Source organism: Strix uralensis, chromosome 1 (assembly GCF_047716275.1).
Source record: "Strix uralensis isolate ZFMK-TIS-50842 chromosome 1, bStrUra1, whole genome shotgun sequence".
In the NCBI taxonomy this organism is placed as follows: Eukaryota; Metazoa; Chordata; class Aves; order Strigiformes; family Strigidae; genus Strix; species Strix uralensis.
The window spans coordinates 137,072,315-137,087,159 of NC_133972.1; the positions used below are offsets into that span (position 1 = coordinate 137,072,315).

Sequence of the window (14,845 nt, forward strand, 5' to 3'; positions counted from 1 at the left end):
GCAGAATACCTGAAAGCTAAGACCATGGACACAGGGGAAAGAAGCAACATAAAGAAAGGGCAAAAAACCCCCAAAATTTGTCAATATTTATCAATTCAAATGAAATTTTATCAAGCCTTTTCCTACCAGTTTGGCAGTTTTTACTTCTAATCATGTAAAATTAAGAACCGAAGAACACAGGAGTTATAGAAGACTAAAATGTGGGGAAAATGCCTTATAATCTATCCCAAAAAACTTAAAACTGGTAGAGGGCTTGCTCTTTAAGAAAAAAAATTAAAATCTTTCTCAAATCCTTGCTGACTGGCATTTTCGTTCTCACTCACATCACGTATCAGCTACTACACTACCTTGCCTGGGATCAACATTAGGCCAATACACTAGTAATTACCTAGGTCATCCTTGTAACAATGCTGGCACAGTTGCAGGTGTCTTCCAGTCCTTTGGAATTTTCTCAGTGTCCTAAGATTGATTAGAAATCAATAAGGGAGTTCTGCCAGGTATTTCAAACTCTTTGGATTTGACAAGCCTATTTTTAGCAGCTCTTTTACATTTATACTCAAAATGGCAAGTATCATATAATATGTATCATCTACCTTATCCCTCAAAACAGATACTTTTAATAAACACTCCCCTGCATTCCATTAAGATATCTATAAAATATATTGGGGGGGGGGTGGTGGTGTTTGGGTTTTGTTTTTATTCTGGCATTTTTCATAGAAACAAAGCACACCAGCTATGATTTGTTCAGCTGTCCTTGTACAGTATTTCTGTAAAATCCCACAGAAGTATTTTATGTTTTCCCTGGTTGTTTGGAGACTTTCTGTATTTGTGTGATTTTTCTTAAAGGTTTGGTTTGCCTAACAGTAATCTATAGTTTCGTCTACTATCTACTTATGTAAAGCACATGGTAATAACTGCCAGCTATGCAGAGAGTAGTTCTTGGTCTGTATCCATCTGACTAGCACTGTTAGATCATGTATCTTTGGCTTTCAGACACACAGAGTAGAGTTCTGCCTCCTTTAACAGATTAAAATTATCAAGCTTCTTACTCAATTTTGTCTATTTCCTTGATACCTCCCTCCTTCTTCAAAATCTGCAGAGCTGTGTTTCCCAAGTCACTTCAGCCTCTGATGCTCCACTGACAGTAGCTGTCCTTCCCAGACAAAAATACTTTCTCCCGGCAAACCACTAATTTACACATCACACAGGAAAGCTCTCTGGCTTAATGCAAAAAACACAAAACTCCCTCCCCCTGCCTATTCGAGTCACCAATCTACCACTGGCTATTGCAGAACTGAATGAGAGTCACGTGCAAACTTGCTTGTCTGGCTTTCCAGGCTCCTGGCAGCATTTGTTTACTTTAAAGTACTAATTAATCAGCAACTTGGTAAAAATATCAACACCAATGAAAAACCCGAAACCGACAGGTAGGTGCCCCAAAAGAAGACAAGGCTTCCTCATCTCGCTCTTTTTGAGTTCATGATTTCTGCCAGGAGTTTCGCCAACAACAGGGAAGAGAGGCTAACCCAAACACCACTGGCTGATGCTTCCCTCTCTATAAACACCCATGTGACAATCCTCCCTGACAACTAAACAAGTTAGCATATTTAACAACATATTATCAAAATACTAGCTCAATACCAATTCTCTGAAGTACTCCAGAAAAGGTCTGGAGTGCACATCTGACGTCAATGGCCAAGCTAAATTTTTTTCAATTGTATATGAAAACATCACATCAGAACATACACTGTTATTATCCTGAAAAAATGAAAGAGTGGTTAACTAGAGACAAGAACCAAGAGAAGAGAGGAGAAGATGACAATTACAGGAATAATATACCAGCAGAGGGTACAGAAGAAGATCAACTAGAACAAAACCTCACAAAACACTAAAGATATTTCATTATAAGAAACAGATGCACTCTGGTCACAAGGCAACAACTTTTCGTTTTAAGCTTCAACATTCCAATTAGTGCTCTAAGATACGCTGCATAACAGAGGTATTTAAAAGCTGACCAGTGTCACAAAGATGTGTTGAAGTCTTTCAAGATCAGATTTTAAAAGATCCTGGAAATCAATGTTAAAACTTTCAAAACATCACAGGCTTTAACTGAGGATGTATTTCAGGTTAAAGTGAAAGTTCCACCTAAAAAAATAGCATTTTTTTCCTTCCAAGACAAAAAGTAAATATTTGATACTCGTTCTCCATTATAAGGTTTTTCCAACTCAAATGCAATCTACCTTGTTTTCTACAAAAGTGTTTTCATGTGCACCCTCCCAACCATCTCCTCTCTCAAGGGAGACTAAAGCTTGTCAGCATTGCCATCCTATGCAGCCAAGAACTGATTTACATTTAAAACAATAAAAATTCCCACTATACACAACTTCTCTTAAATTAGCCCCATAAATTCAACACAAATGCCACTTTACACCTCAAACGCAGAAGGCAACCTGGAAAGCAGTTTATGGGGCCAACCAAACCTTACTGTTACTAAGTCAAGTTTTAAATCTTTGCAAAAGTAGGCAAGATCTTAAATCACACTGAAACCCTGCTAATTAAAGCCCAAGCTTAGCAAAGCAAGCAAGAGGAGGGAAGTGCAGCTGCAAATTTTAGGGATACGTTGGGGTTTTTTTTTAAATACACATCTTGGTTTATCCTAGCAAAAAATCCCCATTTATCCTGCTTGCTTACTTCAAAATAAGTGTTTCAAAAGAACAATTACAACCAGCAAATAAATTCCGTATGGACAATGGTGACTTGTATACTGTGAAAATAAATGCCTATAGCACATGCAGACAACAGACAATGGTACAATACTGATCTCTTTGTATTGAGCACAGAAAAGACTCCAAAAATTCTGGGCTTCGGCTTCTAAAAAAAGGGTAAGTAATTTTGATGAAAGATGGAAGGTAGTCTACAGAGAACAGCATTATCTAAAATACAAACAGAAATTTAGCTCATCCAACACTTCTCCAGTGAAACTAATTCCAGAGGAGTAATGTGATAATGATCTTCAAAATGCATTTGTAACTGTTCCTTAAAACAGTTTAGGAAGGTTTTTTTTCAATGCAACCAGCATCTCCAACACGTATATGCATTTCTGTATTGACCATTAACCTTGATTATTCTGTTAATACAACATGATTATCTATACATGCAAAGGACACAAGAAAATTAAACTAGGAAGGGTAAAAAGAGGCAGAAAAATTTATGCAGGTGAGACTTTCCCAGACCGTTTACAAATCTGCGTAGGTAAAGATATAGATGAATCTTCCCACCTCTGGGGGTGAGTCCTACTCCAAACATTACCTGTTTTCAGAACATGTAGGATTCAGTGCTTAATTATATCCTGCTGCTTCATCATCCTACACGTGCAAGTAATGGCAGCACAAACTGAACAGAGCTGTTATTTTCACACTGCATGAGACCTACATGATCCAGCAGGATCTTTGCGTGACAGACTAAACAATCCCAGGAGCACCGGAGAACCTTCTAAAATTAAGTTTCAGCCCTCTTCAGTCTGTACTTCCAGAATTCCGAGCAGCACATGCACACTTTTCTTTGAAGTACATACTAAGTACGTATCCTTATCATTTTACATTATTTGTGGTTTGGAGTTTTACAGAAGACTCCTGATTCACAGTTGAACTAGCAGCCTTTACACAAGCAGGGAATTTTGGTTTGATCATCTCGGTCTTTCTATAAACCACTTTTCCAGGCAGCCAAACCCACACCTCAGATTCTGACAAAGCACTAACGGTTTTTGTTCAGTCTATAAAAACTTTACATTCAGCTGAAGAATTTTTTTCCCCAAAAACCTTTTATGGACTATGCATAATGCAGTATGTTTGCTGTAAAGTTTCCTAGACTGTAATATGGCTGAAAACCAATACAGACACAGCAGTGCAGGGAACTGACTGGGAAGGGAACCTTTAAATCTAATCCTGCTGTCAGCTTGATGCTCTCTGCAAGCGGACAATTTTAAAGATAAACTCATTCCTTACATAGATTAAGAGTAGCTGCTATGCAAGTAAACAATACGATCTTCTAAATTAGCTCTATTTCATTATTTCATTGACTAGAGAAAAGAAATGTTATATTTTTTACATACAGAAAATGTCTTTCAGAAAGGACAATGTTACATGAAAAAATACATTAAACTTGGAGTCCACTATTCTGTATTAATCCAGACACAACCTGGTGAATCTTTAGATTTAAGATCTGAGTATCAGGCTTAATTTCGTTCCTGTTAAAAAAAACAAAGAACATCTATAATTCAAGTTGCAATATTTAAGTCATATTTTGCTTTCTTATCTTCTAATAGCCCAGAAAAATGGTCATGTGAGAAGGACCTCATTTTAACACCTGTTCAGAGGTCAGACTGCCACAGTAACATATACCAGGAATGTTGCATGCTTTTTCTCCCTCGGAATTCACAAATCACAAATAGATGAAGTATAATCTTAATGGAATGCAACAGCACAGGTTTGTGAGAAAATATAGAGGGATTAAAAATGACAAACGGGATAGTCTTAAAGATTCTTAAAATAGTTCTTGTCAACCTCAATCTAAAAAGCAGAGTTTTAGTTTGTTTGCCTATTGTACAGGAATATCATACTTCTGGTCATTGCTTGCTTGTTTCTGAAACACTTCAATAGCAGCTCATCTTATACAAACAACATAAAACAATATAAATAGTGGGTTTGAAAAAAAAACCAAAAAATTTCAAAAAAAGAAACAAAAAAAGAGTCTGGATTAGTAACAACTACTAGTTAGAATACTTGATATACTAATAGTAAGCAACATTTTTACTACAGTCATGCAGTTGGAAAAAAAGATCTTAATGGCAGTTTTATATTACATCAGATAATTTCAGTGAAGACTAATCAATTAAATATTCAGACAGAAAAAAATATATTGATTTGAGGATGTGTAATTACTGCCATGATTTTAAAAAGCCACCTTTAACAACCACTTTTTAGAATCCAATAAAACTTCAGAGTTAGACTTTGCCAGAGCTAACTCCGAATTGAACTTAATGCTAAATTACTATTTTACTGATGTTTTCTCATTAATGTTGTTGCTCTCTAAAATAAAGCACTTTCTTAGGAATAAGAAGTCTGTACTCCTTGCTTAAGGTGGCAAAGCAGCAACCAGTTGAAGAGTACTCTCCAACAGATGCTAGATGGAGAGAGCACAAGACGTGCATCCTACTTCCAATTCCGCTATGAAAATCACAGCTCAGCTTTAACACCCAGTTGCCCCACATGTGAAATAAGGATATTTACTTTTCTCTGACAAGCTTTTTATAGTTAGATATGAGCACTACTCTATTCAAGAGTTAAATATTGCCACTTTTGAATTAGGAGTCTATCACACACAAAACCAGATAATGGACCATACTAGACTTAACAATCACCAACTATATTTCGTTGTGCCACAACCTAAAAAAATGGATTTCAGTAAGACTCTATGGTAATTAACACCATGTTTGGTATTTTTCAAGTTCCTGAAGCCCTTCTATATACATTAGCTAATACACACTTATCTTGTATTTCTTTTTCCCTTGCTTCACTGGCTTTTATACCCGCACACCATATTGTTTTCCTATTTGAGCCCCAATCATGCAATCAGATACACAGGAAAAGGTTTCAATGAAGCTGTAGCATAGAAATCATTGAAATGTGTGCTTGGAGGTCTCCTTGGACAAATCACTTTACAAGATAAAAGATGCAGATTGCACAGCCTAGAGGGCTTGCTTTATAATCTGTGTAACACAGTGGAGCCACACTTGGAGGGATCTGGATGATACCCAAGACAGATCAAGCTACTGAAATAAAGTACACAGAAATACAGGACTAATACCAGTGTCTTAACTCTATGGATGACATGCAGGCTGGGTATAAATTCAGTTTAATAAGAAAACATTTCTCTGTTTTATTTCTAACTTGAATACACACTCTAAAGTCAGCAGAAAGGCCAAAGGATTATCAGTTTATTCCCATCTGCCTAAATCATAAGATTATTATTAATAATTCTAGTGGTGAGTGAGCAATGTAAAAAAAACCTCTTTCCAATCTATTTGAACGATTAAGAAATAAATAGTTGAACTACTGCCATTTCTCCCCCTCCATCTGTCAGGGTCCTTCACAGACAAAGAAAACAAGACGATTGTTCTTTTTTTTTTTTTTTTTGAATTGGAAGTATTATAAAAGACAAATGAATAGAATGACAGAAGAACAGCTTGAAATTACTTATACTCATTTTTAAAACAAGTTTCAGTTTAATATTCTCTCTTCAAACAAATCCATTTAAACTGACATTATTACTGTACAAGATCAAGATAATTATCTCCAAAACCAGAAACAATTACACAAGGATGGGAGGGCCATAATCCATTTATATATTATTTAAACAAAGCAGGCCTTTCTCCAGAAGTCTTTCAGTAAATAAGTCAATATTTTGCCACACAGGCTCAAACCCTGCCTGTATGCATTATGCCAGGATTTTAAAGTCCGAGTTCTCCTTTTCTGCCGCCTGTTACTGAACGTGTGCGGATGCTTTGAACTACCCAGCCCCAGTACTTCCGTCACACTTGCAGACGAGGTGGTGTTGACACAGCTGCACTACGAACCCAACACCCCTCTTCAGCCCGGAGCAGACAAACATTCCCACACCTTCCGTGGCTGCACCAGCGCTGCCACGCGCGGAGGAAGCTCCCTTCCTCATCAGCTGTTTCTCCACCAGTAACGACAGGGCTCTCCCTCGCACATCTCCTGGACCATCCTCTCCCTCTCTGTCCTGTCTCCCCGGAGGCCTACGTCCCCGCTCCGAAGGGCCGCCAGCTCCAGACGTGGCCTGGTGTCATTGTCTCTCGCTTTCCACCACCCCCCTCCGCTTCCTCCCCCGTCCCTCCTCCCTCCCCGCTGCCTGTCACCTGCTCCCTCCCCGCCGGCCGTCTGCTTCCAGGTCAGCTCAGCTCAGCTCGGCGCCTCCGTCTCTCTGCCTATTCATCCTGCGAGCGGGGAGGAGGAGGAGGAGGAGGAGGAGGAGGAGGTGGAGAGCCCGCCGGGCGCCGCAGCGCCCTCACCGCCACCGTCGGCCAGGGGCAGTGCGCGGAGGGGCCGCTCTCGGCAAGGGGCGAAGCTCTCCCCTCAGCCCGGGGGCACGCAGGCAGCCGGGAAGGCTTCGGGCTAAGACGACGACGAGACCTCGGCCTCCCTGCGCACCCGCCCCGAGTCTCACACAGCTAACCAGATCCTCCACTCGATCCCAAAACCTGTGCCACGGCTCAACCCGCAGCCCCACCTCCCGCCGGCCCTTCCCCTCCGGGCAGCCCCCTCTGCCCCTCTATTTCCCCAGAGAGACCCCAAAGCGCCTCTTCTCTCTCCCTCCCCCCCTCCCCCGCAACACAAACGCGCACCAGGTAATGGGGCAAGGCGGCCCCGGAGCGCACCCCGACCCCTGCCCGCCCCGGTGCTGTCCCCGCCGGCCGCCCCTGCCCGCCCCGGGCCGCGCCTCACCTAGGGCCACCTCGCAGGCTTTGCGCAGCTGGGAGTGATGCGCCTTCTTCACCTCCTTGTCGGCCAGGATCTTCTCCAGGGCCCGGGTCAGGAACATGTTTTTCGTCTTCTTCCCTTCATACATGGGCGCGATCGAGCCGGGAGAGGAGGAGGGGTGGGGTGGGGAAGGGAAGGGAAAGGGAGAGCCGGGCACCGGCCGCTCCCGCCGGGGGAGGGCTGCGAGGGGCCGGGGCAGGCGGCGAGGCCGCGGGGCCGGGCCGAGGCAGGCGCGGGGGAAGGGCTCCCTCAGAGGGAGGGCCGCGGCGTCCCGACGCCCGCTCGGAGGCTCCCCCCGAGGGGAGGCTGGGGTGGGCCCGGGCGGCGGCGAGAGCCAACCCCCGCTGCTGAGGGAGGACGAAGCCTTCGCCTTCCTTCGCCTTTCCCCCCCCGCCCCCGCTGCGTATGTGCGCGGACAGCGCCCGCGACGCGCTCAGTCCCCGAGCCGCCCCCGGCCCGCACCCGCCTCCATTAGCACCGGCAGCAGCAGCAGTAGCGGCGGCGGCGGCAGCAGCGGCGGTAGCAGCAGCAACAACCTGCCCTCGCCATGTTGGAAGGAAACGACGTCAGGGCCGCAGCCGCACGGCTGTGGAGCGGGAGGAAGCGGCGGCCGTGCCCCGGGCGGAGGGACGCGGGCGGGGGGGGCGCTCGCCTTCTGCCCGCCCCGCGGGCGCGCTACAGGTAGAGTAGACCCGCGGGAGGCAGCGGAGAGGGAGGTACGGAGATGGCTGCTGCCACCTGGGAGCTGGCTGAGGAGGAGGGGCAGGGCTTCCCTTCCGGGCCACCAGCACTAGGAGGGGGAGGAAGGCTCCCCCGGGAAGCGCCACCTGCCCCTGAGGGGGGGCGCTCCGGCGGGCGTAGGGTGAGAGACTGCCTCGGAGAGGAGCTGCCGTCCCTCCGCCGGCCGCGGCCTCCCCTGGCGGGAAGCCCACGGGCCTCTGCCTCACGGGAGGAGCCAGCACCGAGGGAGGAAGGAGCGCGTCAGGGTGCGGGGCGGGAGTGGGCAGCGCGGTGCCCGCCGCGGGGGTGCTCCCGCAGTCCCCCCTCCGCCCGCGGGGCGAGCTGGGCCTCGCCTCCGCCGTGGGGGAGCGGCGCCTGCCGTGAGGCGGGCCGGCCTCCCTCCCTGCCGCCCGCCGCGCTCGGGCGTGGGGTGAGCCCTTCCCCCGAGGGTCTTCATGGTGCCCCTTTCCTGTCGCCTTCATCCTCTGCCTTTAAAACCGACACCCCGCATTTCCTTGCCATAGTACATGCACTAGGAGTACGAAGCATTAAAAAAAAAAAATTGCACCTTCATTATAACTAAGCAGTGATTTCTGTGTTTTGTTATTTTATTAAATTGTTACACATTTTTGTAAAATTGTGGGGTTTTTTGCTTGCGTTCTTTGGCCTTTTCCCTCCCAGAGTGCTAAAGGGTAATTTCCTCACCCTTGGTTCAGGGCCAAGAAAAGTTCTGGCTGACTAGCTAACTGGTAAGCAGCAAAAACACAGTAGGGCAAGTTTTTGTCCTCAGAGGTAGTACATCAGTATTTAAAAGTAGATTATGGCACTAGCTGAAGCCAGGTCTGGTTTGGAAAACTTTTGTCTTAAACAAAAAATACTAAAAATTAATCTGGAAATGAAAGGACTGAATTTCTACATGTAGCTTTCAGCCAGAGCGGGACAAGCAGAGGTGGTTGTGGAAACCAGGCACCATCTCTGACCTCGGAGGATGGAGAGCCAGCACATGGGAAGGAGGTTATCCCCAGCAAACCTTTCCTGTCTGTTCTCTATTCCTCTGGTCCTGCTGCATCAGTCAGGATAACAGCCTTCCGAAGAAGTTAATCCTGATCCACTCCTTGTGGAGAATTTGAGAGCGCCTGCCCAGGCCATCATGTCACCATGCTGAGGCCTCACAAGCAGCTTTGCATCCTGTACTGAAGAGTTTATTGAGCACATCGTTTCTCTTTCTACAACAGAGTGGCTGTAACTGCATTAGTAAAGGTACAGTGATCCCAGGCCCCCCTAATGAAGAGGCAGCTAATGCTGCACAGTATTGCTCTAACCAGATTCCCAAATGAAAAATTTATATGTGCCAAACTGACTTGTTGCCTTATAGGTATCTATATTTGGACTTTTTAAGGAATACCCTGGCATGGGGAATTCCACTAAAGCTATAGGTGAATGCCAGGCCTGACTGTTAGAGCAAAACACATATTTTGCTGAAGTGACTTGATCTGCACCAGGGGTTTTTTCTAGTCACTGTCAGTTAGAACCTGCAGGCCATTACCCAGCTGATAAACAATACTGAAAATACTAAGAGGGTAGACCTCATTTTAGCCTAATAACAGCTTTGTGTGAGAGTTAGAAGTCACATCACCAAGCACATTGATTCCTGAAAAACACAAGGGTTTTTTAATGATTATATTCAGGTTGGGTTGGTTTATTCAAAAGACTGCGTCTTCAGCACAATTACTAAGCATAATTGAATTGTTTCTAGCCATTTATTTGGGGAAAAACCCTCTGCCTGTTGGTTATATCTGAATTTTTTTTATATGCAGGTGCAAGTTCAGATTCTGATGTCAGAATTACTTTGGTCTTTCAGAGCTGCCCACTAGTGACGATATGGCAAGAGTAAGAATTCCCACAGAGATCTTGTTGGTAGTTTTGTACAAACCACCCAAGTCCAAATTTCCTTAGCCAAGTCAGAGCTTGCAAGTGTTACTTAGCAAATGGAGTTTGCTATTGATTTTCACAGTCCATTTGGCAGAAATAGACTTGCAATTGCAGTATTATGAAGACAGTACGTAAAGAGCACTGAGGACTGCAGTTACCTGTTCATATTAATTTCTGTTTTGATATGCTGTACACAAGATTATTTTACATGTACAGTATGTTTTAGTTGAGCATATAGAATTGCTGCTAAAGCATCAAGCTACTGGAGGAAAAGACCCGTCAAAAAGGCACTTAGTTCCATGTCTTTCATTCCTGCTCTAATATGAATAGATTAAGCTTATTGTTTTGTTTTCTTTTGTTTTTTTCGTGTGGTTTGAATCTTCAAACAACTGCTGCTCCGTTCACTCAATCCATAGCTTGGCTCAGCTGGTACTCTACATGCTAGTCACAAGGCAACCCCTGCCTAAACCCCGCAACAGTGTAGAGCCTGCATGTTATCGAAGGACTGCTGCTGAAATTGTACGGGAAGATTATTGTAAATCATCTGTCCAGCAGGTTGACATCCAATTTCCTCCCAAGAGCTGAGCCAATAAGGATGGATATCACAGGGGAACTATGATGTAAGCACTGGAGATAAAAAGACAGTCCAGTGCCCTCCTTTAGAGCCAAGATATGAGTTGTTGTCAGCTTGTGTGCTGGGTCCCAGTGCTTTGAATAGAGCTAGTTGTTTTGACAGCTTTATTTACTAGGGAAGCCATGTATTAAAAAAAAGTTTGGTCAATTATGAAGAATTTTATGGACTTTGAGAAAGCATTTTGAGGCAGACTTTGTTGCAGAGACTACAGACCATAAGGGACATATTCAGCTCTTTTCTGATTAAAAAAACCCTAGGGTTTTATCTCTATTAAAAGGAGAATAAGAAAACTCACAAGGAACGGTGAAAATTTAGAATATTTCTGTCTTACATGGTTCCTAACTAGGAATTCCAACATAAAATCATGGAATCATTTAGGATGGAAAAGACTCTTATTGGATCATTGAGTCCAACCTAACACCGCCACGTCCACCACTAAACCATGTCCCTAAGCACCACATACCTCCAGGGATGGTGACTCAACCACTTCCCTGGGCAACCAACCTGTTCCAATGTTTGATAACCCTTTCAGTGAAGAAACTTTTCCTAATATCCAATCTAATCCTCCCCTGGCACAACTTGAGGCCGTTTCCTCTTGTCCTGTTGCTTGTTACTTGGGAGAGGAGACCAACACCTACCTTGCTACAACCTCCTTTCACGTAGTGGTAGAGAGTGATAAGGTCTCCCCTGAGCCTCCTCTTCTCCAGACTAAACAACCCCAGTTCCCTCAGCCACTCCTTGTAAGACTTGTGCTCTAGACCCTTCACCAGCTTCGTTGCCCTTCTTTGGACATTCTCCAGCACCTCCATGTCTTTCTGGTAGTGAGGGGCCCAAAACTGAACACAGTAATCGAGGTGCGGCCTCACCAGTGCTGAGTCCAGGGGCAAGATCACTTCCCTGTCCCTGCTGGCCACGCTATTTCTGATACAAGCCAGGATGCCATTGGCCTTCTTGGCCACCTGGACAGACTGCTGGCTCATACTCAGCTGGCTGCCAACCAACACCCCCAGGTCCTTTTCCACCAGGCAGCTTTCCAGCCACCCTTCCCCAAGCCTGCAGCACTGCATGGGATTGTTGTGACACGACTGCAGGACCTGGCACTCAGCCTTGTTGAACCTCATACAATTGACCTCAGCCCATCGCTCCAGCCCGTCCAGATCCCTCTGTAGAACCTTCCTACCCTCAAACAGATCAACACTCCCACCCAACTTGGTGTCGTCTGCAAACTTACTGAGGGTGTACTCGATCCCCTTGTCCAGATCATTGATAAAAGAGAACTGGCCCACCCCAATACTGAGCCCTGGGGAGCAAATGGTGCAATCCAACAGCACTGCCTTGCAAAGAATTCCAAAATGCTTGTTAGATAACAGCGATTCCAATGTCTGCATTGTTTTGGTTTCAGCATGCAGATTTCTGCTTTACTGGTAATTGGTGTCAGTCAATGGCTGACCCAAGGACTGTCATCCTTGTAGCTGCAGACATCCCTATTTGGTTGCTGGTGAAGTCCTGAAGATGTGAAAAAGGACTGATAATTTTTTTTTCTGCTCAAACTACTAAGTCTGCAGGCAACATGTATGAAATATTATAGTTGTGCTATCTAACCTGAAAAATGTTTTCTGACAAACCTAAAAGAAACATGTTGGTTATATATGCTAAAGCATGAGAGCATCAGTGCTATGTCGGAGCCTTTACATTTAAGCATAGCACAAGAGAAAAAATGTATTTGAGAAACACCCCAAAAATTGCTGTCTGGTACTTTATTTACAGGTTAATTGGAGTATTCCAAAAGTCATTTATATTGTTTCATATATTTAAAATATTTTCAGTGATCATTAGATACTTGTTTAGTAAAAAACGGTGGAGAACTTTCTATGTGAGAGGGAACAATTAGCGCCTGCTTCTGATGGTTTTATGTACAACAGTTGTATGTAGTGCTTGTTTGAGAATGCTGAAAAGCTAGGACTTCTAAGCCTTTGTGTCTAATGGACAGTAAAAGGTGATAGTAAAAGTGCAGTTTCATGCTTGGAACAGCTGATGATCTATGGCTGTACAGCCTCTCAAAGGGAACGCTTTCACCTGTATGAGCTCACCCCCTCTTGTGTTGGTGCAGTTGTGCAACTGTGCAGTGAGTCAGTTCAGCTCAGTGGTCCAGCCAAAAATCAGCCTTACAAGAAAGTTAGTTTTCAGTGGGATCAGTGAATTGATCAGACTTACCTGCATATTCAGTAATCCTTACATGAGAAAGGGAGTGGGTAAATGTGGTCAGGGGTGATGAGAAGGGCTGGTCTACTGCTCATGGTGTCACTGTCTTCTTAAATCATCTTGATGAGCTTTGAAACAGCACAGTAATAGTTAGACTGTGATCAATTTAAGCTAGAATAAGACAGAACTGCCACTAAAAGAAGCAATCCTTCTTCCTGCTCCTACCTATATGTTTCTGGCTTCTTTGGTCAGCATAAGCATTTGCATTGTCATGTTGTGAATTATGTGCTCAATTATACTCAGAATTGAATTAAGTTGAAATTAACCTGACAAGAAACAGAGGATTTTTAATCCAGATATATTCCATACCCTGATTCATCAGGCAACCTCACAAATGTTTGTATCAGCTCAAGGGAAGGGATAACACAAGGACAGGAACAAGAAAATGGGCAAGAAGAGGGCAGGCTTGCATTTTTTGGCAACAGTACAAGTTTATGCCAAATTAAACTACCACTTTTAATACAAATTTTCTTCAGTATTTCCACTGTGCAAGAGACCACTCAGCCCTGTTTCTGTATGTGACCCCATGTATAGGATGGATGGGTCAATAGATAGAACCAGTGTATTAGTGCCAGGGTATATGATTCTTTAATTGTGGTGGCTCACTTGTTGGCACCTTCTTTAGCTGCCATATAGTACTTTGCGTTTGCTCCTGTTTTGTTTTCATGTACCAGATGCAGATAATCAGTGCGTAATGGATCAGGGTCCAGATGGATCTGGCAGATGGGAACCCGGAACAGGAGAGAAGCTGTGATTCTGTTCTGCAACTGCAGACACCTTGGTGAAGTTTCCAAGTCTCTTACTGAATATATAAGACTTAACAGGTCTGCTGTCAGTGCTTGGTCATGAAATACTGAGGTACAAAGAAGACATTTCTCTCTGTCCCCTTGTGGAGTGCTAGGCCTGCCACCCTTGTAAAAATAAGTGAAGCATAATTCAAAATATCCACTTTATCCATTATGCAAAGGATCGCAATCTGTCAACCAAACTGCAAGAGATACACTCACTATAAATGTACTTAAATATTTTTAAGAGGATGTTTTTTCTATATAAATTCAGGAGCTGAAATTAAGAGTTCATAGTTTGTTTATAGGGAGAGTAGTCTAAGAGGTTAAAACAGGCTGCAGTATATCCGCTGTTGCACTGAAAGAACAAAAAGCAAATGTTTATTAGCACAGGGAATATTAATCAATAGATAATTCCTAGGTTGCTTCCAAACATTTGTAGAAAAGTGTATGACACCCTAGAGTAACCAATAATGAAATAAACATGCATCACTGTGAGGAGGCTCTTGCAAGGTGACAGATATATTCCTTGAAGCTAAAAGCACAGGCTCTTGCTGTATTGAAATAATTCTTGATACTACAGCTAAGTGAGGATGCATACTCCTAGTAGAGTGTGATATTTGTCAATTTGAAACAGCTGCAGGAAAAATGTCAGATAGCAGTGAAGAAAAAAAATCCCACCTCTTGTGGCTGATGGAATAACGTTTTGAATTGTGGCTGGAAACTGTGGAGGATATCAGACAGAATCACAGAATCGTCTAGGTTGGAAAAGACCTTGAAGATCATCCAGTCCAACCATCAACCCAACATTGACAGTTCCCAACTACACCATATCCCTCAGCGCTATGTCGACTCTACTCTTAAACACCTCCAGGGATGGGGACTCCACCACCTCCCTGGGCAGCCCATTCCAGTGCCTAACAACCCGTTCTGTAAAGAAATGCTTCCTAATA

General features: G+C 43.9%; 1 protein-coding gene across 4 annotated transcripts in view; it reads right to left on the reverse strand.

Moving 5' to 3' along the window:
• ARFGEF1 (ARF guanine nucleotide exchange factor 1) overlaps positions 1-8,392 on the reverse strand; it is a 100,666-nt gene extending 92,274 nt beyond the window's left edge. For 2 of the 4 annotated variants that reach the window (XR_012630693.1, XM_074882521.1), the window contains exon 1: positions 7,524-8,392. Coding sequence is in view for 3 of the 4 variants with exons in the window: in XM_074882521.1 (XP_074738622.1) it covers positions 7,524-7,647 (124 nt within the window). In the remaining variant the exon portion in view is untranslated. The remainder of the gene's footprint in view (positions 1-7,523) is intronic. The other 2 variants (XM_074882513.1, XM_074882510.1) reach the window with 1 other exon arrangement.
• Positions 8,393-14,845: the final 6,453 nt, after the last annotated feature.